This window comes from Squalius cephalus (genome assembly GCF_949319135.1).
Source record: "Squalius cephalus genome assembly, chromosome: 23".
NCBI lineage: Eukaryota > Metazoa > Chordata > Actinopteri > Cypriniformes > Leuciscidae > Squalius > Squalius cephalus.
In genome coordinates this window covers 9,596,401-9,618,918 of record NC_137144.1, presented here as the reverse complement: position 1 = coordinate 9,618,918, position 22,518 = coordinate 9,596,401, and the positions used below count along the sequence as shown (strand labels likewise).

The following is a 22,518-nucleotide window of genomic DNA, read 5'->3' as shown; positions in this document are numbered from 1 at the left end:
AAGCCGAGAGGGCTGATGTCATGCAATTAAAATACGCTAGGCGGTTTTATTTATTTTACTAAATCAGTAATCACAAATTTGAATTAAAAAAGTACAAATATAAATAAGTATATTATAATTTAGGAGATGTAAATGCATTGCAAATATTTTAGGGATGGCTTTCTTAAGGCACCTTTATGAATCTATATTTATCCATAATATAAACTACTTAAACTTTATTTGTAAATATAATTTTCGTTTACAGGGCTCACCATTATGAAAAGAGACCATATTGACAGACATTTTAATGATGATTCATTGACAGAAACGTGGGCGGTGTTTGGTACCGTCATGTCACCATGAAATCAAAATGGACATATTCTAATTCTAATTCTTATTTTTGTATGGAATATTGCAGTGTTAATTGTAAATTAATTATCCGTGGGCATCATCATTATTAGTTAGTTTGTTCGTGTGTGTGTGTGTGTGTGTGTGTGTGTGTGTGTGTCCTCTTAAAGAGATAGTTCACCCAAAAAATGTAAATTCTGTCAGTAATTAATCCCCCTCATGTTGTTCCAACCCCGTAAGACTTTCGTTCATCTTCGGAACACAAATGAAGATATTTTTGATTAAATCTGAGAGCTGTCTAATGTTTAATCAAAATATCTTCCCCTCCATCTGTGTTTACTGGCACGAGGGTGGGACAACCTGTCACGATCGACCAATAGCAATCCACAACGATCCAATCCCGATGGGCAAAATCAAGTTCAGCACTATCTTTTTTTTTTTTTTTTTTTTTTTTGGCATTCGAGAAGCCATTTCACTCGCAAATCTAGTCAAGTTCTTCTTATTTTAATTTTTTAATTAACTGACATTTATAACACTATGTGTTATTACCTTGGCAGTAAATTACCAAAAACAAATGAACCTGAATGGGTCCTTTTTTAAAAAACTTAAAAAATGTGAAAAATATAATTGTTTCAAAATGATTTTTTTCAATACCCATAAAATTAAGACATCTTAACATGACAAGAAATTGTGTTGGGCCATCTCAAGCTATGCCATTTATTATTTCATGACTATTTATTTCATGGTTTGATTTTTTCCTCAGTCCTGTTACTGACTAAAGTGTTACTATAATACTTACAATTACAAACATGCAACAGTTTACACATATATAAGTAGTATTTTGGTCCCTCTTTTCTTTCAGATTGTCATATTTAAAATTGCCATTCAGATAACTGAAAATGTCCTATTTCAGGGACGACATCACATTACAGTTAAGAAAATGTATCCTTTGACAAGACATTTTTTTTAAAAAGGGTCAAAATAAATTTGGTTATAAATTTTATAAAATGGTTTAGAAAATTTGATCCCTTAAAAATCATCTTTGATCACCAAAATTACATATTTAAAGTTTTTTCCTTGGAAAAAAAGAAGTCTTCATGCCTTAAAATAGCATGAATGTAACTCTACACACCCTTGCCTCATTTAGTATACACGGTTTATGAATATGCAAATGAGCCCCGTCTCCACTCACTCACACCAGCTCAGATATCGTTGACCTGATTGGTTATGGTAGTTTGTGACGTCAGAAACACCAGCGATTTCAAACACTGTTTTTGAGACCGTCGTTGCAGTTTTAAGGAGAAAAAACTCCCTCAGCAATGGTTGACTTATGAATTTGCACATGGTTTGTCTTAAAGCATATTAAAAACACCACATAGACATATAAACAACATTAAAAGCTTGATTTTCACCACTGGGGGACTTTAACACGGCTAGCGTCTTCTGCAGGTTAGATCAGCATTAAAGAACTATCTCAACTGTTAAATATCAGATATAAGATTAAAATAATATCCATTTGTCTCATTTTAAATAAACAAAAAACAGAGATAAAAAATTAACTTAAGAAATTTACTTTTGCTATGGTTAAATAAATGTTCAGCAATATCTTCCTAAGATTTTAACATTTTGGCGCTATTTTTTCTCTCTATTGTGTTGAAATGGCAACTAGTAAATACACTAAGTTTTATCATGCTAGCATTTGTGGAAAGTTTTAAACCATGTGTGTCACAACTAGCCCCGCTTTAGGTTGTGCCCCGCTCACCCCTACTCCACAGATAATGAAGACACATGATGGTGATCCTTGAGCGGGATTTCACTCTATTCTGGTCAGTGACAAAATTAGAGCAAGCAAATAATTAGTAAAGGTAGGCAGATGTTAGCATACCTTATCCATAGCTATAGCGAGTCATGCACTCCGTTGGTCAAAACCACTTTAGCACTTTATTTGAGCACAGGGCTTAATTTCTACAATGGTTGTCTGGATCAATAACCCTTAAAGTACTGTGGTTGTAATAATATATTTAATTCGCATTTGTAACCCACAGTCTCAAATGGTGCTTAAAGGTTCTTCACAGGATACCATGGCATTGCAACTAATATGTAACAAATTAGTTTGTGGACTAGTTGTCTAGACAAAGCAAGACATGTTGAAATTTGAATGATGTAATTCGCATTACAAGACCATGTGCAAAGTGACAAAGTTAATATGTGAGTTCCATACCAACCAACTCATTTTTTCTTTCAGATTTCTGTAACCAGATCCACAATTAAAGCAAAACTATATTGAATTAACAAATGACAGGACAAAAGCATCTGTCAAATAATTTTAACAAAAAAATACATTGGAAAAATGGCAGGCTTCTGTCTTTTCTCATCAATTAAATAGTACTATAAGTAATAAAATAACTCTCCCGAAATCAGGACCAATTTTGAAGAAGTTGGTGCTTGAGGTGTAAGGCATCCACATCAATATACTTACATGGTTTCTACAGATACAAAAATTGCCATTGTGATTCTCAGATATTAATTTCATACATCATTTTCTCCGAAGCTCAGCTACGTCAGATGGCCTCATGATAGTGCAAACCTGCTCCCACGGTTTGGCCATTCAAATAAATAGTGTAACAATGTCCGTGGCACATTTCCACTCCGCTCGGTTCCAACCAAATAAGACTAGATCAAAGTCATGTCAAGTAAACTAAATCTTTTTGCGGTTTGCTTTCATTGCTAGTTTTCTTTTCATCTCCTCCTCCTCCATTCGCATTTCTTCTTCATCCTCCTTGATACCCAGGCGTAAACTGAAGCAGAAAAAAACAGGTGTCATTATGGAACTGACTTTCTACGGTCTTCTGCGTTAAAGGGAGAGAAGCATTTTATTTCAGTCTATCGGAAAACACAATCATTTTCTCTTCTTGTTATTCTTCCGATTCATCTCCTCAAGTTCTCGTCTTTCCTCTTCCTGGTCCTCAAGCACTGCCATTCGCAGGCTAATCAGACAATCGGGGCAAGGCATAGCACAAGAAACACACAGAAAGAAGGCAATAGTGTGATGATTTGGTGAGAATGATGAAGTACCACATCAGTTAGTCAAAGCTACTCTTTTTCCACTCACAGTTTGCAGCTGAATTTGTTGGCTTACCTCCTCGCTTCCTCTTTCTGCTGATCTTTCCAGCTGCTCTCCATAAACTTCAGTGCATAGTCGCTTTCATCTTTATATCTATTGAAACGAAGGACATGTTACCACGATATATGCAAAAAACACTTGTATTTTAAGGACATTTATCCACCTTTAACAAGATCAAATACTTGTGTAGAGGATATTTTATGTAACCTTAAAATGGGCAAGAACTCACTTGTTCCTGTCGTAGCCAAAGATTTCCCTGATATGTTTTGAAACTTCATCTTGGTCTTCTCCTTCATCGTCGATGAAGTCATCCATCTCCGAGTCGTACTCTTCCTCTTCTTCATACTTCCGTTTATAAGCGGATGTTATGGGGGGCAACGACGGTCCTTCAAAAATAGCAGGGGATACAACTTCAAGAACACACATAAGGCACTGATGTTGCTACTGACTACAAGTCAAAGACAACCTGCCTCACTCATGAAAACAAGAACGAAGGTGTGTGTAAATAATTCATAAACCCATGCAATTCAGAGACACAATTAACGTAAGAATTGCTTCACCAATTAAAGGATTATTCCGGTATTGAAATTTTCACACCGATTAGCACTATGCTAAGCTAGTTGGCTTAGATGTTAACCGAATGCCAAAAGTTACCGAAGGGAAAAGTTATGGCATTTTTAGTTTTGGTCAATTTGTAAGTAATTTAAAAGACTTAAGCATATTTTCATTCTGTAATACTAAATATACAGTAAAGTAAAATCATCTTAATTTTTAATTGGACGGCAATTACAGTATCATAAAAAGCCAATGGAATCTGAGGGGATATAGGTCTCTGCGACGGGATAGGATTTCTCACGACACAGGGATTAATCATCTTTGATGAGCTGTCAATTACCACCAATAATCATTTCCACTTGTCCCCTCAGTTTGTAAAACAAACAAGTACTACACATGAATGTCAGCCTGAAACAGAAATTACAATCATCTTTCCAGCTTCCTGGATTGATTAGATCATTGCTGTTTGCTAATTTCATTGATCTCATGCACATCATCAGAGAATCTGATTTGCTTCATGTTGCGAGGGGAAGGCAAAGTTATTGTTTTGATTAAAGATTAGAGGGTGCATTCATAAAAAATAAAAATATGTAAACAAATAAATAATTTATAACAAACACTGACATATTCCAGTCACAAAAATAAGACTTGAAATTTGGTTTCATGGTGACTTCAAAAGGGTTGTCACATCTCTTTCTGGTCTCCTTGCATATAAAGATGTACTTAATTATACATGCCATAAGATCAATAAAAACTTCAGGTCAGGTCAGTAAGTGACTAACACTTTATATTCGGTTAAGGGTTGACATGACACATTTTTTAAATCCGTATAACGTTTAATCCTGTAATGCCTACTTCTGTTGTAAGTTTATTATATTAATGGATTTTCTGTTTCTTTCAAGGGACAAATAGGAATTATTTTGGGGTATCTTGGGATTGTGATCTGTAGAAACAGTAATAATCTTCACAATATTAACATTTAGAATGAATGAAACGCTTCTCTCATCGCTTACCAGGAGGTTTAACCAAGACTCTGTGGCCTGAGGGGGCAATCACTGTCTTGAGGCCTTGTTGCCCCGGAGGCCTCGAAACCATCCCAGGTCTCAATGCAAAGTTCTTTGATGAAATAGTCTCTGAAACAACAGTGCACTGAGGTCTACCAGGGCCAGATCCCATGCCATTTACCGGTCTCCCAGAAACACTACCTCCCATCCTATTTGGTCCAGTTATAAAGGTCCTGGAGCTTCCAGGAACTTGCTGACCTTGAAAACTACCACCTGGTCTTGGCTGCTTTGAGGGCTCACCAGAAGAGGGACGTACAAGTCCGTTGCTACCAGGCCGAGGTGGAGCAACGCTCCCAGGTCGTGATAAATGTACTGGTTTTGCTGGTTTCTGAGGTTGCCCACCCCTATCGGAGTTACTAGGTCTCCCCTGCCCAGAGTTTTTGTGTGGTCCTTGCCCTGATCTAGCTGCACCAGGAGCAGCTACAGTGCGACTTCCCGAAATACTTGATTTACCTTGAGATATTGAGGTATTCCCCTTCCTTGGGGTAAGGTCACTTGAGGTTGTGGGCCTTTGGCCTTGCGATGGTCTAGGTGGTGCTTGTTTCACGTTAAACTGAGCACCATATTTCATGGCAGATTTACCATTTAAGGCACCGGATGAGCCTGAGTTGTTTCTGTCTCCGTGTAGTTTGGCAGAACCTGGAGTTCGTTCACTGGATGCTTGAAGCTTTGGCTTTTTGCTGGCACTACTTGACTGGTGCTTTTCTACTGGTGGCTTGGGCAATTTCCCATTTTTGCCATCTCGGTCTACAATCTTCTTCTGAGAATTTGAGCTGGATTGAGATCTGCCGTCTTTCTGTCCTGAATTCTTGTCTGGTTTTGCGTCCTTCCCTTTATTCTGTGTCTTAACCCTGCGCTCCAATTCGAGTTCTCGAATCTCCTCTGCTGTTCTGAGCCTCTCTTCAGTCTTCTTCACTACTTTTATTTCAACAGGTTCATACTGCTTCTTTTGCGCAAGTTTCAAGAGTTCTGCAAAGTTCATTGAAGGCGGGGCGGACCTAGCTGGAGCACTCGCTTTTTTCGGTTTGCTGTCAGCTTTGTTGGAGAACTCAGCCCGAGACTGAGACTGAGGCGGAGGCTTAACAGGCCTGCTTTGTTCATGTTCATCAGATTCAGAATCTGTACCCTCATAGTCGTAATTATCAACATCATCATCATCATCATCATATGTGTTTGACCTGTCCTGCTCTTCTGATCTGTCTCCCTTCGACTGCCTCTTTTTGGGCTGGTCTATGACAGGGACGCCGTTGTACCCTTTGAAATTGTCCTTGGTTCGTGAAGCCATTGCTCGTGCCTTCCTGTCTGATTTCAGCTCCACTCTTTTGGCTAACAGTTCTTCTTTTGCCTTCTTATTCTGGATTTCTAAAAAGGAGAAGCAAAGTGACATCAAAATATGCATCATGTGAGTGCCATTTCAGGTTTCCAGACTAACATATGAGAGCAGTAAGTTCTACAGATGGTGACACCAGCAACTGATTTGGTGGCGCTGGGAGGGATTTTTAATCATTGAGATAATTTAATTTAATTATATTACATTAGCTTTGCATTAATGAGTGAAGTTAGTTGCTAATAATATTACATGTTTATTTATTAGAAATGCAACAGCTTTAATTGAGATGCAGATAAAACTAACTTTTATTAATGACAGTAACATGCAAAAATCTCATTTTGAAGGGAAAACTGTCAATATTCTACTCTTATTAAATGTACCATTGTTGTACTATAATATCATACCGAACTGACCGTCAGCATCAGGGATTATAAAAAGAGCGCTCTTTACTTGTTTTCTGTATGATTCAGTCACAATTTGAAGACAAGTTTTTGTTTTTCATGAGACTTTTCCATAAATTATGGAGGGGAAATGGCTAACAAGTCAATAAATACTCCTCTGCCGCCATCTACTGGTTATAGTGGTCTTTTTTTAATAAAAGTTAATAAAATAAAATTATTTTCCTTCATCTATCATCTTTAAACATTTAGTTTTACAAATCACCACATAAAAAATAAAAAACATTAATTTATTATTATTTAGAGCTTGAAAAAATGTGAAGAGTGAATTTCACTCTCAAAAGATTGTACGAAGCCTGAGATAAATAACGTAAAAACAATTGACTCTTTCTGCCACAATACCATGGTTACAGTTAGCGATACTACATTAAATCCATGTTGAATGTTGTGGATTGAAAAGCCTTCTATAACTTGCTTGTTCATGGCACAATGTTTCTCTGATTCCACGTCAGCGCTGCTTGACCTAATATCTGTGAGAATTCTTGCTTCTCGTTATATTTTGCAGCAATGTCATTAATATGCCAATTCAAACGCTTTCTCGTCGGATCTCCCAGCGCTGTGAAGCAAAGGTAATTGTTATATTATAGGAGCCTATTTGATAAAGGGTATGTTTTACTTTAGATCAATGTTTGTTTGAGGCTCTCAAGAATGCATTCAGCTATCACTTGTAGCCAAAAACAGTGGTGAATAGTACTATATTTATACCGTTATCGCAATAAATAACAGAAATGTCAAAATGCCCAGCTAGGAGAGTATTGACGTAAAACACCATCGGTTAAGTCTTAAGTAAACAAACCGTCGGGTTGAGACAGATGTGTAAGAGTATATTGGATCTGTGCATTCTGTCTTAAAGTGACAGCAGCCTAATAATCCGGCTGAGGTCTGTCGTTAATGATAATCAAACAACAAAAGATAAAGAGAAAAATTACTCATTGCTCTTTAGTAGGACTGATCTATATTTCATTTATACAGTGAATACTATGTAATGTTTTACACTTAACTACTCTGTTGATAAAGGCTGTTGTTGTTGTTTTTTCACAGGAATGCTATATTTGTTAAGCTCTAAGCCGTTCCTGATCACCTCTTATAGAGGGAATGAAATATGTTGCACATGTTGCTTGCCAATAAATAAAGAGTTGGCCATTCATGATACTTTTCATTTCTTATTTTATTATACTTAAAAAAACATTAAGAACAGTTGGCCTATTTATTTCGTTGATCAGTATCGGCCAATACTGCTTCCAGTGATCAATAATTGGTGATTGGCCCCAAAAATCCACTTTACAGTTCTTAAAGAGGCATTTCTATGGAGAAAAATGTATTTGAAAAATGATTAAATAATTGCATGCCCTAGCCTAAACATTCCAAAGCATGGGAGGACTTTATAATAAGCCCTTCAAAGAAGCTTACAACCATTTAGTTTCATGTGGGCTACCTTTTCAGGTGTGTGTGCAGTTTAATGTGCCGAGAAGTGTTTTATGTTTTGCAGTTACATGTTAGAAGAGTGCAGCAGAGAAAGGCAGCTGAATCATTTTGACAAAAATATTTATTTTGATATGATAATATAATAATACATATATTAGAATAATATATTTGATTTATATATACGCAATCACTTTGTTTGTGAGAAAACAACTGTAAAGGTATTATAAATCCCCTGAGGTTGATTTGAGGTCTTGGTTTTCTTTATTATAATTGAAAAAATTCTGTTTTTTAACTGTCTACAAGCAGTTGGTTGTTTTACAATGAAATCAGCGACATTTATGTTGCTGAGACCAACCTTGCCATGATGTCTAAATATAAATACTACTTTTATGGCGATTTAAGGTCGTTTTTATCATCTTGACAGCATGCGTCCCCATTCATTTTAATCATATGGAAAAGAGCAATCTTTTGTGGTCCACAGTGACACGAGGACATAAACAATGACTTGGCTGACAGGCTTTAAGAAGAAATGTTATATATAGCTAAACAAAGATTATAAAGAAAAAAAGTACCTTTTTTCCTTTGGTCCATGGCCTGTTTTTTCAAGAAGGCTTGCACCGCAGCCGAATTAACACCTTTGACTCTGTCTTCTTTCTTGGGCGGTCCAGTTTTTAAGCTATACCGCTTCTACAAAAGACAGAAATCAGTGAAAGCTTTAGAGTCATTCCATGTCAAATCAACCAAATGTCAGAAACTTCCCTGGCTCAAGTTTTTGATCCTGTTAAAAACATTTCTGAAGAAAGACAAACATAAATAGTGATGAAAGCCAAAATATTAAATGTAATGGATGTATAGTTACTGAGTAATCCACTATTTTGTAGAGGGGGGGTCAAAATTCAAATTTTCACTTTTGAGATTTGGTGCCAAGTTACAGAGGGGAAAAATGCCTTTAGAAAGATGGCAGCATTATTTTATCTTTGGTAGGTCTATTAGAAAAACCAGCTGACTCCAGCCATCTTTGTTTCATTATATGCCAAGAGTGACAGTCCAAAAATGTTTTTTTCCCCCCAAGTTTGCATGCCTGTAACTCAAGAAGTATTAAAGATATCTTAATATCCTTTTAGATTCTGTTTTTTAACAAACATTTCTTTTTGTATCTTCATTTTAAAGGCCCTATACGGTTCAATCCCAGAGATATGGAGATCTTAATGTGGCTCAATGAGTAAATTGTAAACATATGCAGTGGTCGAAAACCAAATGTGGGTCGCTGTGCATACAGCTTCTTTTAAAGAGGAATAACTAAATAAATAATGCTGAAACTAGAAACGTATCTCTTTTTTTCTATCAACACAATTGCATCGAATATACCTGTCTGAACGCCATGAATATTCTTTATCCAGAGTTTTTGTGCCTCAAAAAGTATTAAAGATATCTTAATATGATTTAAACTTTTTGATTCTTAAACCTTCTTTTGAAATCTTCAATTTCAATGCCTTGTGTGGTTAAATCACATTGATATGGGGATCTTCTTCATTTATATCATTCTTTCACTAGGGAAAAAAAATGATCAAATATATATAATTAGCCGGAGACCTCAGGTTGAGTTGACACCATAGCAATGTGTATATGAACATGTGTGTATATATGAGCATATGTGTATAAAATCACATAAGCCTCAAGGTTCCACATGACTTAGACTTTTATTTCAATATATTGGCACATTTTATTAATATTACCCTAAAACATGCTAGTTTGACACGTTAGAGCAGTAAAACATTTGAATTAATCAAACAACTACATAAAGTTGGACCTACCAAAGGCCTTGCTCGCACATATTTGAATCTACTTCACAGACTAAATGATGTTATATTATTTCTGCATGCATATTTCTCCTCATACATACCGGTACGCCGCCGAGCCCTCGGTTCTGGGTGGCGATGGAAAGCACATTGTCGAAATCCATGGTCACTTCTTTAGCTAATAGCAATAGCTACCACTCGCCAGTCGACAAACACTCACCTCAGCCAGCCTTTAAACCCGCAAACACGATCTAAGAGTCAACTGATATCTCCCCTGGTGTTAAAATCAGACGGGTTTAGAGGGAGCAGAAACTAACTAAAGAAGAAAACCATCGATTAACGCCTTCAGCTTCTGGCCGTCATGTCTGATCAGCTGCTGGACATTTAAACCGTTAAACAACGGAGAGCTTCAACGATTAATGATAAAAAGTTCCGTTGTGTTTTTGCTCAGTGATACCGTATCACTTTCCCTAAATTGTCATTAAACGACATTAAAGAGAAAAGCTGTAAAACAACGAGAATATGGAAATCCTCTTGAGAGATTTGCGTTCTCTAGAAACGACAACCAAGCCCACGTCATCCGGTTCACATTTTCACGTCACTTCCGGTTGTTTAGGACACGCGTTTCCTTCTGCTTTTTCCCAATTTTCTACTTTATCGTCTATCACAACTTTTTATATATATATATATATATAGTTTTGATTAGTCACAATTAACTTAGACCATAAATAGTAGACCACAAACAACAAAGCCTTTATGTTAATTATATATTGGTGGCTACTAAACAAAAGATAAGTCCATACACATTTTACCACGTGCTTTTTCTTGTTTCCTTGTTTTTGTTTGTTTGACAGCCAGTGAGATTTTAAATGCAACTAAATTACTAGGCAAATAACACGTAACAGATAGATCAATAGATCAAACCAGTCAATAAAAAATAAATAATGGAGGTCAGTAAACAAAAACTAATAAACAAAAGATACTTAAAACATACTTTTAATAAAGACTAATTATATAAATGACCATATGCAAGAACGATATTACTCTTTGGCTATAGCGCGTGTTTTCTTTTGCATGCTAAATCTTTATTAAATAGCCGACTTGCACATCATTTTGCAATTTAAGATTGTCTTGACTTGTTCAGGCAACATAAACATTGAAGAGTGACGCAATATTGTCGACCACAAGGTGTCGATATAGATCTACGAAACAGTTTAGCGGTCTGTTTACGCAACTAGACATCGTTTTATTAACATCCTGAATTTTTATAGAACTCACATCATATCAGAAATAATCGTTGACACACATACACATAAAGACACGATACAAGGAACAAAGGTTACAGTTCAAACGCTTGTGATGCAGGTAAGCCCCGCCCACATTCGCAGAGGCTCGAAGTGTAAACACTTTCACGCGTTCTGATTGGACGCGGGTTGTTTTCACCCGCAGGCCCCGCCCACAGTACAGCTGATTTCTCTCCTCCCACTGATGATGGCCTGTCCCAAACACAAGAGACAAAAACAAATCGCGCATACAAAGGGACGTAAATACTAGCGGGTGCTCTGTTAGCCACGACCGATCTGTTCATCTTTCCACTGGCAATTCAACCTCAGATAAAGATGGTTTCTCCGGTCACTGTGGTAAGTATGTTACCTCTTTTCTCTATTAAAGCTTTTCATTAAAACACACGTTTAATCGACATGATCACTTCATAAAGACATGATATCAGTTAAACCGAGCATTGCATTCATAAGTGTTTGAAGTGATCATTTTAATTTCGAATTCATGTATTGCTTACCTCTGCAAAACACGTATTCTTTATGTCATATAAATATAAAAAAATAATGCTTATGTAGTGACTTGTTTTTGCTGTTAAGGAGAACAATACACATACGCTGACATCACTGTTTGATTTATATGTGTATGTGTGTCCATGCATCCTTGAGTCTGTTATCTTGGGAATAACAATGAGCACGTGATTATGGCCAGCATGCTCATGTTTACTTTACCTCCACAAACCATGTGCTATATGATCACCAAATGCTCTGGTTTATTTATGCAAAGATTCCATTGATCTATAATTAAATTACCACTGTGCAATTCGCTCTGCAGGGTTTGCATTCTCAGTATTTCCCCATTTTCTTTGCTTTCATCTGCTTTCAAAGGGCTTTATTCAGTAGAAACACTCGTGACAATCCTTTATTCCTCTTTCATACAGACGCACGCATTCTGACTGGAAGAGCGCCAGTTCTTGCAGTTTCTGAAGTGATCTAGTTGCACTGTTTCAGCAAAACCTTTTGTTTCAAATGTCCTCTGTTTTCAGCATCTCTTTTCACTTATGAATTTTTTATTATTATTTGAATTATATGGTGTATGACCAACTAAATATGTTCTCAGGTTATTTTTCATAAATGTGAAATTGGGGTGAAATTTTAATTGTGCATTTTTTTTTTTCTTTTAATGTATTGATATCTGAGTTGGCCAAACAGTAGTTTGATATTTTATAGGCCTGTGTGACTTTTTACATACATTTCATAAATTGTTTTGAGCTTCATAGATGTTTTACGGTTTCATTATTTTTCCTGAAAAACATGTAATAGGCTGTTGAACAGCAGGTTCTCATTGTGGCAACTTATCCCGTGTAGGCTTGGTTTCACAGACAGGGCTTAGATTAAGCCAGGGTTAGGCCTCAGTCAAATTAGGTTTTATAAACATGCATTAGAAGAAAAGCATTACTGGTGTACATCTTGAGACAAAACAATGTCACTGACATATTTTAAGATATGCCAGAGCAAGTTGCTTTCAATTAAAACAGCTCAAACATGCTGGGACTAGTCTTAAGCCTTGTCTGTGAAACCTGTGAGTAGTGTGACAACATGCCCCACTGTTCTGCCTAATAATTAACTGTATGTTATCTATTTTATTTAGCAAACCAAGTTTTTTTAAATTAGTCTATTAAAGGTTCACATGTACAACCTTTCATTTACCAGCCTAGATGTTATAACCACAAAGTTTTACCACATCCATTTTAAAGAGCTGCACCACAAGTCTGCATTATAAAGAGCTCCTGCTGTGTGCACCATCTCTTCACATCAACTGGCTTGAAATTAAAAGTCTCTGTATTTCAGTGTGACCTTTCTCAGACTGCGGGGTACACCAGAATCTGATTAAAATGTACGCTGTCTAACAATAGCCTTTTTCCACTTCCCCCACGGGCTAAGGCTCAAACTACAAATTCCAAGACTAAGCCAAGACCAACTGTCATGGACTAAGAAGAGGATTAGGACAAGAACATTTTTCCCCCCTTCAGTTAATATAGGTCACTGAAGCAGTTGTGTTAAGTGTAACACATGCTGTTATTATATTTCATAGTTACTGTTATGGGGTTGTTCTTGTGATATTACTTTTCTAAAGAACATGACATAAAATTTTCACAAATTTTCTGCAAATGTGCATAAAATCCAATAGACTTATAGCATCCATCTGGAAACCACCAACAACCTTAGCAACCACTTAGCAACACCCTTGTAACTAACATAGAAACCATCTAGCAACATCTCAAAACATCATAGTAAACAAAACTAGCCTGGTTAAAACCAGACCATTCTCAGTAGTAACTGAGTTATGGTCTGGCAAAGCTTCATTAATAACTCATTTCCAAAGGGGCGTCACCAACGGACGTCGCTCAAATGCCTCTGGGCGCAATTGGATAGACTTAAAACCAATCAGAGCGATCGTCATCGTGTAAAGCCATAATGCTGCGTCCCAATTCGCCGTAGTTACACTACGCCATAAAAGTATACTCTTTTTGTGAAGAAAAGGTATTTACTTTTGAATGTGTAGCAAAAAAGTAGGCAAGCTTTGGGACATACTACTTCGTCATCTTTATCGGACGGATCTGTCGCGTGCATCCTGTCACGTAAACTGCCCTGTCAATCATCTTGTCACAGTTAGAATCCTCTATTAAATCTAATTTAATTTCCTACCGTTTCGGAGAGAAATGTAGTAGCATGTTCATCTGCCAGTGGGCCTCTGGGCGCAATTTGATAGACCTAAAACCAATCAGAGCGATCGACATCGGGTAAAGCCCGCCCCAACGTTTCTGATTGGTGCTGCGATTTCTACGGATTAGAAATGGGCTTGAATGAGCTCTTTGCCAGACTACTTGCAGAGCAAATCTAAATTTGCCGGAAGTTGTCTGGGTTTTCCCAGGCTAAAACAAAACCCTATTTTCTTGAGAATAGGATTTTCACGGTATCAACATTTTGCTCAGTACCAATACCAGTCAAATTTCACGGTTCTCTGTACCATTTTTGGTACTATAGCAAAAACGATTGTATTTTGTTTGTAATATATATTTTTTAATTTTAACTATTTGAAATAAATAAATGAAATTAGTTCATTTTAATGATTATAAGTAATAATATGTTAAAACATTAGCATGTAGCCTTCAAATATTGGTCAGTTAAATAAACATTGCATTAAAAAAATCACATGAAAAGTTAGTAATAAAATGAAAAACAAAGAAACAAATTACAGGTAACCGAACAAGTGGAAGGTCTATTGCACTTTCAGACTCAATGCACGTACCTATTTTGACATCAGATATTTTTTTACTCCCCTCCGTTGTCAAACAGATTGAATGCCTTCATTTTAATATGGTCGTCACTCCTGCACCTTTGCAGTGTGAACTTTGCAACATCAACAATAAAACTTTATTCAAATTATGAAATGGGTTATTTACACAGAAAGCGACCAAAGAGTGCTGCTTTTATAATCAATGGAGCAGTCACAGCTCAAGCTCACTGAGTGAAAACTCCTGTTATAATCAAAAATCTGTCTATACTGCACAATACATTTCTTATTTCTATCATCTTTATACTTTGCTGGTTATAACAAAATCTAATGCTGAACAAACTCTGGTGTATTAAGCGGATTCTGACTAACTTAAACGCCTCTGATTGGCCATTGCACTCACACGATCAACAAACATGTCTGTGATTGGCTGCAATGCTCAACGCTGCAAAAAACACATGGTAAATAGAAACCTTTAAAGGAGAACTCCGGTCAATTTTAACATTTTTTTGTAAATTTGGAGTGCTGTCAGTACAGAGAACAACGACAAAAATCGGTGTTGCCTACACCTTGTTATCCTCTTTTTAAAATTTGCACCCTGTTGACTTAAATGGGGCAAGTTTTAAACCTGCTTTTAGCCTCTTAACATCCTTGATGTGTCATTACAAGCGTCCAGCCATGTTGAGTGATTCCGAAAACTGGAAGTAAACACAGGTATGTGCGCTGGCTGAATTAATATCACTTTTATTCATATCTTTCACATCTACTGCAGTCAGATTCACCGTGTTCACTCTGAAGGAATCACTCACAATGGCTGGGCACTTGTAATGACACATCAAGGATGTTAAGAGGCTAAAAGCAGGTTTAAAACTTGCCCCATTGAAGTCAACAGGGTGCAAATTTTAAAAAGAGGATAACACGGTGTAGGCAACACCGATTTTTGTCGTTGTTCTCTGTACTGACAGCACTCCAAATTTACAAAAAAATGAGCTCAATGTTAAAATTGACCGGAGTTCTCCTTTAATGCTCTTCAAAGAGCGCTCACACCATTTGAAAGCAGCACCAATCAGCCGGTAGGAAATTGACCGGGTACTGTAGAAAGACTGGTACGTTACGTTTCTAAAACTTGTACCAAAGTACCAGTACTTTTGACAACCCTACTTGAGAATATGATAAAAATCCAGTTCTACATGTACTAGTTACACATACATTTCTGTACGAAATCTAATTTTAAGATTAAACATGTGGTAAATTGTATTTGTGACAGCTACTGCTCAATGTGGTGTGAAGTCCAGAATCACCCAGTTTTGTAATGGGGAGGTTGTGTAATCAGACTCATTTGACCCTATGGGTCACAAAACAAGCTACATGTTCTTAAATAGTTTGGGGTGTAAGTCAATACCTCATCCTTATTATTGTTGTTTGTTTTATGACCCTTTATGCACAGCACTTTGGTAAACTACTGTTGTTTTTAAATGTGCTCTAGAAATTAATTAAACTTGAAACTTCTAGGGTTTCTTGAGTCGAAAGATGCCCAGTCCTTCCTGCCTTGTTTACAGCAAAACTTTGACATTCTTCTCTTGGGTTTGGTATCCTTCTGAGATTTAACAATTGTCATAGTTTTTATTCATTATGTGTCACATTTCCAAGAAAACACATGGATCACATTTCACTAAAGTGCTTATTGTTAAGTGTTTTTATCACCTCCATTGTTAAATGTAAAAGGAGCACTGTGTCCGTCTTTCTGACTCGCGTGATGGTGTGTTTCACTTCCCATGAATACAACTTCAGTCTCTCTTTTGTCCTACAGGTCAAGAGCGAGGGTCCAAAGCTTGTTCCGTTCTTCAAAGCCACTTGCGTCTACTTTGTTCTGTGGTTGCCAACCTCGAGTCCCTCCTGGTACAGTGCCCTCATCAAATGCCTGCCGATCTTCTGTCTTTGGGTTTTTCTGCTCGCTCATGGCTTCAGCTTTTTAGGTGCCCACTCCAGTGCCAGGAAAATCCTGGCAGGACTTATTTTTTCAGCTTTGGGTGACGCATTTCTCATCTGGCAAGAACAAGGCTACTTTAGTCACGGTGAGTTAATTCATTTGTTTTGCTCTGATTTGATTAGAAAAGGATTAAGAGTTATTTGCTATGTGTGTTGATGAGAAGGGCAAGATGTATAATTCTGTTTATCAAAAGCTCTGTATCAATATAACATTGTATTTAACTCTTTTGAACTTTCAAATGCTGGTTAAATTAGTTCATGCTAATTATTTGAAAGCAGACTGTGGTTTTATGCAAGTCTCCTCTCTCAAGCAAGAAGTTTTATATTCCAACCCTGAACTATCATGCCTGATTCAGCGGCTCTTGAACTGAGAAAGTAGTGTAGAGGTTGAATGATGTTTTTTTAGGTCAAGGTTGAGGGTTGGGACAAACCCAAATGATACCCTTGGGAACCACAGAGTTACTCAAGTTTTCCTTTGGAATAAACAACAGGGTCATGGTACCAAGACTAACGCGTTTCTTGATATGTCCTGTACAGTTATGTTAAATTCTTTCATTCAGGGGTGTCCAATCCTGCTCCTGGAGACCTTCCTGCAGAGTGTATCTTTAACCCTGAGAAATCACATCTGAACCAGCTATTCAGGGTTTTCAGGATTGCTTGAAAGTTATTGTGTGTTGTTGCTCAACTCTGCAGGAAGGTTGCCCTCCAGGAGCAGGTTTGGAATAGGGATGCACCAATATGAACATTTTGTCCGATACCGATCACTCTTTATATATTTGAAACCCGATAACCAATACACTGGCCGACAAATCTATATCCAAATTTTTATATAATTTTTGAGAACCTGGTTACAAAAACTAAAGATTCACCATTGAAATCCATGTCCCAAGGACACAATTATAATGATGTTCTGCACTGACTTGCGCTGCACATGTTGTGTGTGGCTGCATTTTCCTTTTTTGAAGTGATTCCAATCATATTTCAAGCACATGAACAGTGCGCATCTGAACAGTGTCTCAGCTGAAAGAAATAATCTATTATTTATGGGCTGATACTGATAGGGTGGCCGATATACCGTGCATCCTAGTTTGGACACCCCCTGCTTTCATTATGATGCTTTCATTGAATACTCAATTCAGTTGAATTTGTCTTGACAGGACTGCTGATGTTCGCCATCACCCACATTCTCTACTCTTCGGCCTTTGGGATGAAGCCCATCAACTCGAGAGCAGGTCTGGTCATCGGTGTCATCTCAGGCCTCAGCTACACCCTTCTTTACCCCTACCTCTCCGGTCCCTTTACCTACCTGGTGGCCGTTTACATCGCTCTCATCGGCTTCATGGGCTGGAGGGCCATTGCTGGAGTCCAGCTGGCCAATGACCTGTGGACCTGGACGAAGCTGTCGGCCTGCCTCGGAGCCGTCCTCTTCATGGTATCTGACCTCACTATTGCCGTCAACAAGTTCTGCTTCCCCGTGCCCCACTCTCGAGCCATCATCATGGCGACCTACTATGCCGCACAGATGTTGATCGCACTGTCGGCAGTGGAATGTCAATATGCCGATGCATCTTGGAAAAGAGCCTGAGGGACCGTACAATAACCATCCTTCCCCTAATGACTCAACATTGGTAGCAGCTGCACAGGTTCAAGTTCCACTTCCTGAAACCTCCGGTCCTCCCACAGTTCCCCTGTCTGAGCATGACGGGGATATATTGGTTATAGTTGAGGAATCGCCAGTTTAAATCCATGTAAGACCAGACCAATTCTTGCTGGATTCATGTACAAGGTTTGATAGTCTTGGTATTTAGCCTATTGACTTAGTCAAGTCTCTCACCATAGTTCCTCAGTCTTACAATACTGCATTTGTCTCCTACATTCCTCTAGTAGTACCACTATTTTAGTGTCAGGAAAGGACAGACAGTTTTGGAGTTCTGGTTACTAGATCCTCAATATACCCTACTTCCTTACCTTAGCATGTTCTCCATTTCAACCACAGTGTCTTCTCAGTGTCTCTGATATGTTGTCCTCTTCAGATAGTCCTTGATGGCTTGTACTGTGAACAAAGCGAGAGTCTTGAGTGACTAGTCTTCATCTGGAACCTACTTTCAGTCCTGCAGAATGGACTAGCAAACAATACAAAGTGGTTCTGGTTTTTCTTAGGGGCTGGTTTCCCCGTCTCACCGTAGATTTCCCAAACGTAATCAGAGAGTAGCATGAAAATCATTTCATATTAAAGCAGATATGTTAGCGTAGTGCTGCTGTGTTGAAAATCAATGCACAATCTTTGCTGTAGTATTGTGAGGTATACCTTAATGTTTATCCTGTGTCACTGACACATTTTAAAGTGTTGATTTCAGTAGTACACAAACCTCCATGTCTAAATACACATGTGCTGGAGTAGTTGTCTTGGCTCAAATAGGCCATCAAGCCCAAATGACTGCAACCAGCGCTAGCCTCTGGATGAGGCTATCCTGAAAATACAGATCGAAACTCTCATAAAAAGGGAAGGGTGACCGTGTCTGTTATCTTTTTCTTAGGTTTCTGCCAAGTCAGCAGCATTGCTCAATACCTCTACCACAAGGAAACAGCAAATAAGTACAAGGTGTACTGTTAATTCTGTCTGTATAGTATCAGATAATATTTGTAAAGAGGGAGTGATGTCAGATGATACGCATGTATCGAGCTTCCAACCACTTTCATTTGTCTATTGCCAGTAGGAAGCAGCTTACTCAAGGGAAAGTCATATTCTGTAGATGAGGTGTTTTATCTGTAAGCCAGTACTTTTTTCAGTTCTTCTTTTTCTCGTTTAGGGCTGTGCTGCATTAGCTGAATCGCATACTAGGGTGAATCACAACATATTTGTAGTCATATTTCACTACAAATTTAAAAGGCATATATTTTGCATAAAGAAAATGTCTATTTTAGCATCATGACGGTGTTTTTGCATTATTTTCATGACATTCTCATGACCGTAATGTAAAAAAAAAATGTCTGCCATTGATGATTCTCATTAGATTTTCAGTAATGTAATGAGAATTATTCATTGTTTGTTTTTATGGGACAACAAATACTAAAATCATGCAGGTTTTTCAAATCACGTTAATGGTAATTAATTCATATAATCAATATGAGCCTTAACTGAGATAATAAATATCAATATCAATTAATGAAAACTGGTACTAAACTAGGCTTCATTTTATTTATGCAAAATATTCAAATATAAATATTATTTGGGGGGGGGGGGGGGGGTGAAATATGACCTGGACATTTTTCTGACAGGCTTTGTGAGATTCTGCCATTTAAGCAAATAGCACATGTTAGTACTGTACTAATCATCAGTTGATTCAAACTGATCATTGTTTTATTCATAAATCTCAAAAAGGAGCTTGATCCTTCACTGATGCTAAATGAGGGAACCGTCAGCCATGATGGGAAATGCTGCTTGGTCTGATATGTGCTCAGCTGTTGTACCCTCAGGTGTGAGTGGAAATGCGCTTTGAATGCAAACACAGCGGATCACTCAACAGTGGTCCATTTTAAAGTCATATGGCATCCTCAACCTGGCCGTGTTGCACGGGACAGCAACATCCAGTGTACACTGGTGTGTTCAGCAAACAAAACATTGAACATTTCCAGTGGACAAAAAAAAACATACATTCTTTGTATGTTAAATTATTCTAAATTAAATTTTAATTCAATGAATAACATTTTGCTTCTCAAGTAAAACAACTTCTTTCACATCACATTAAATATGGCTTCTACACCTCTATATAGCAGTAAGCATACTGAGACAAACATCAACGCTCCGTCGCTCAACCGCTGACCCCTCGAGAATCAGCTTGGCTATTTTTATACATTTGCTTAATGCCAAGTTTCATAGGTTCCCTATGCAGGGGTCACACTGTCAGCAAACCGTTTCAGCTTAGCCGGGGGAAAAAACGTACATGATTTGCAAGGTCATGAAAACAGAATGTCATTTCAGAGCCATTGTGTCCCACACTACGAATCAGTAATGTGTTGTGAGGGTCTGCGGCAGAACGACATTTTGAGTGAAGTTATAATTGTTCGTAGGATTGGTTTCAGGAAAATAAGAGTTGAAAAGGCGAACACAGACTGTTCAAGTTAATTCTCATAGTAAATGTCATGTGCTCATTTTTTGATGGTAGTTTAGTAAGTCAGTGTTCCTCTTCTATACTTAGCATTTCTTTTGTTCTTTGTTTGCAACCTGCTGCCACCTCCCAGATGGCTAGAGTTCGACCTCGCCTGGTCGTTTCCTTCTCTATTGTGTGAATGCGAACTCCGTAGAGGAGAACAGGTGCCTTCTGTTTCACTCACTGAAATGCTGTCCTTTGAGAAGTGTGGAGACAGTCACTGGCACGGGGAAGATTTCCTTTCCATCTGGCTTTGCTTTAGCTTGCGACCTTATTCAAATGGCAGTGAGCGCGATCGTTTTACCCCCTCTGTCAGCACTCGGGTGTTTGATGCTTTTGTGACGGGTCGAGGGGGATGAAACCGAACGCTGGCCGTTCATTGGGTTCAGTATTGATGACTGTGTTTAGGTATAGCAGTCCTGTTGTTAAAGATAATGAGGAATAATCCACTTGGTTCAAAGCACACCATTGAGGGATGTACTGTAAATCTTTGCACTTTTCCATTGTATAACTTTCCTGATATTATCTTAGGCCTGAAACTTACTCTACGCAAATGCTGGATGCAATTACTAAAGTCCGATTTTGTGCATTACTGCATTCTGAAACGTGTCAGATGATAGTTCATAACGTGCGTGTTTCATTCTCAGCGTCACCACAAGGGGTGCTATAAACTGCGGTCAGTTTTTTTATGTCAACAGTTTGAAGAGCATCCTATGGAAGCTTGTATAAAAAATAAAAAAGGTTATTGCAAATTTAAAAAAAAAAATTTATTTCACAATTCTGACTTTTTTAATCGCAATTGTAAGATTATATCTGGCAATTCTGACTTTATTTCTCGCAATTGTGAGTTTATATCTGGCAATTCTGATTTTATTTCTCGCAATTGCGAGTTTATATCTGGCAATTCTGACTTTATATCTTGCAATTGTAAGAAAAAAGTCCGAATTGTGAGATAAGAAGTCGCAATTATCGTTTAAATTGTTTTATTCCGTGGTGGAAACAAGCTTCCATAGCATCTTACAGACCAATTTAGTTAAAATTAGTTAAATATATAGCATGTTTATAGCTAGCTACTTGAATAAACAAAACTATAAAGATAACTAAAACGATAACCATAGTAGCATCCCCCCAACGGACGGTAATGTTGTTTATTAGAAGCGCACTGCAGTTGTTGTCTGCCACTTTAAATGCTTGAGCTCTTCAAAAGTGGATCCTGATTGGCTGTCAATGTTTTTATCATTCGTCAACTGAAAAAACTCATTCTGAAAGTGATTCCAACGATAACGTTCCTCTGTGTCGTTATCGTTGTGCTGTGGACTTTGCTATCCCTCATAGAATGATGATTAAAACGTTATAGTATTCGTCCATGGTGTGAGTGGGCCTTAATAACACATCTGTAGCCTGTTGCGTACACTATATTTCTGGCCTTACAGTGGTATTCGGTACAGTTTCATACCTTGTGGATGAAGTTCTCAATGATTCAGAATTTTCAATCTTTAATTCAAACTCTGTCCTTTTGCATCATAGTATACGGCCCCTTTTAAATGCACTTTTAAAATACGTCCTTTCATTTATTATTGTTGCCGTCTTTTTCACTAATATAAAAGCTTTGTTCCTGAACCTAGTGAGCTACCATGTTGTCTGCTGTCTCAGTTAGACTGAACACCTGTGACTGACAGGAGTCTCGCATTAGCATGTTGCTAAGCTAACGCAATAGCACG

General features: G+C 37.7%; 2 protein-coding genes across 3 annotated transcripts; one reads left to right on the top strand and one right to left on the bottom strand.

The window, feature by feature from the left end:
• Positions 1-2,638: 2,638 nt before the first annotated feature.
• On the bottom strand, positions 2,639-10,685 carry spty2d1 (SPT2 chromatin protein domain containing 1). Of its 2 annotated transcripts, none has more exons than XM_079859716.1 (6): positions 10,187-10,685; positions 8,856-8,970; positions 5,020-6,432; positions 3,681-3,837; positions 3,467-3,544; positions 2,639-3,314 (listed from the first exon to the last, which is right to left on the bottom strand). In XM_079859716.1, exons 1-6 carry the CDS (start codon positions 10,244-10,246, stop codon positions 3,227-3,229), a joined length of 1,911 nt encoding a protein of 636 aa, XP_079715842.1. In that variant the 5' UTR covers positions 10,247-10,685; the 3' UTR covers positions 2,639-3,226. The 2 variants fall into 2 exon arrangements, with proteins under 2 accessions (XP_079715842.1, XP_079715841.1); XM_079859715.1 differs by having other exon boundaries at positions 2,639-3,125.
• An 884-nt stretch (positions 10,686-11,569) lies between these two features.
• tmem86a (transmembrane protein 86A) lies at positions 11,570-21,547 on the top strand. Its single transcript, XM_079859723.1, has 3 exons — positions 11,570-11,722; positions 16,468-16,732; positions 17,804-21,547. Exons 1-3 carry the CDS (start codon positions 11,702-11,704, stop codon positions 18,229-18,231), a joined length of 714 nt encoding a protein of 237 aa, XP_079715849.1. The 5' UTR covers positions 11,570-11,701; the 3' UTR covers positions 18,232-21,547.
• Positions 21,548-22,518: the final 971 nt, after the last annotated feature.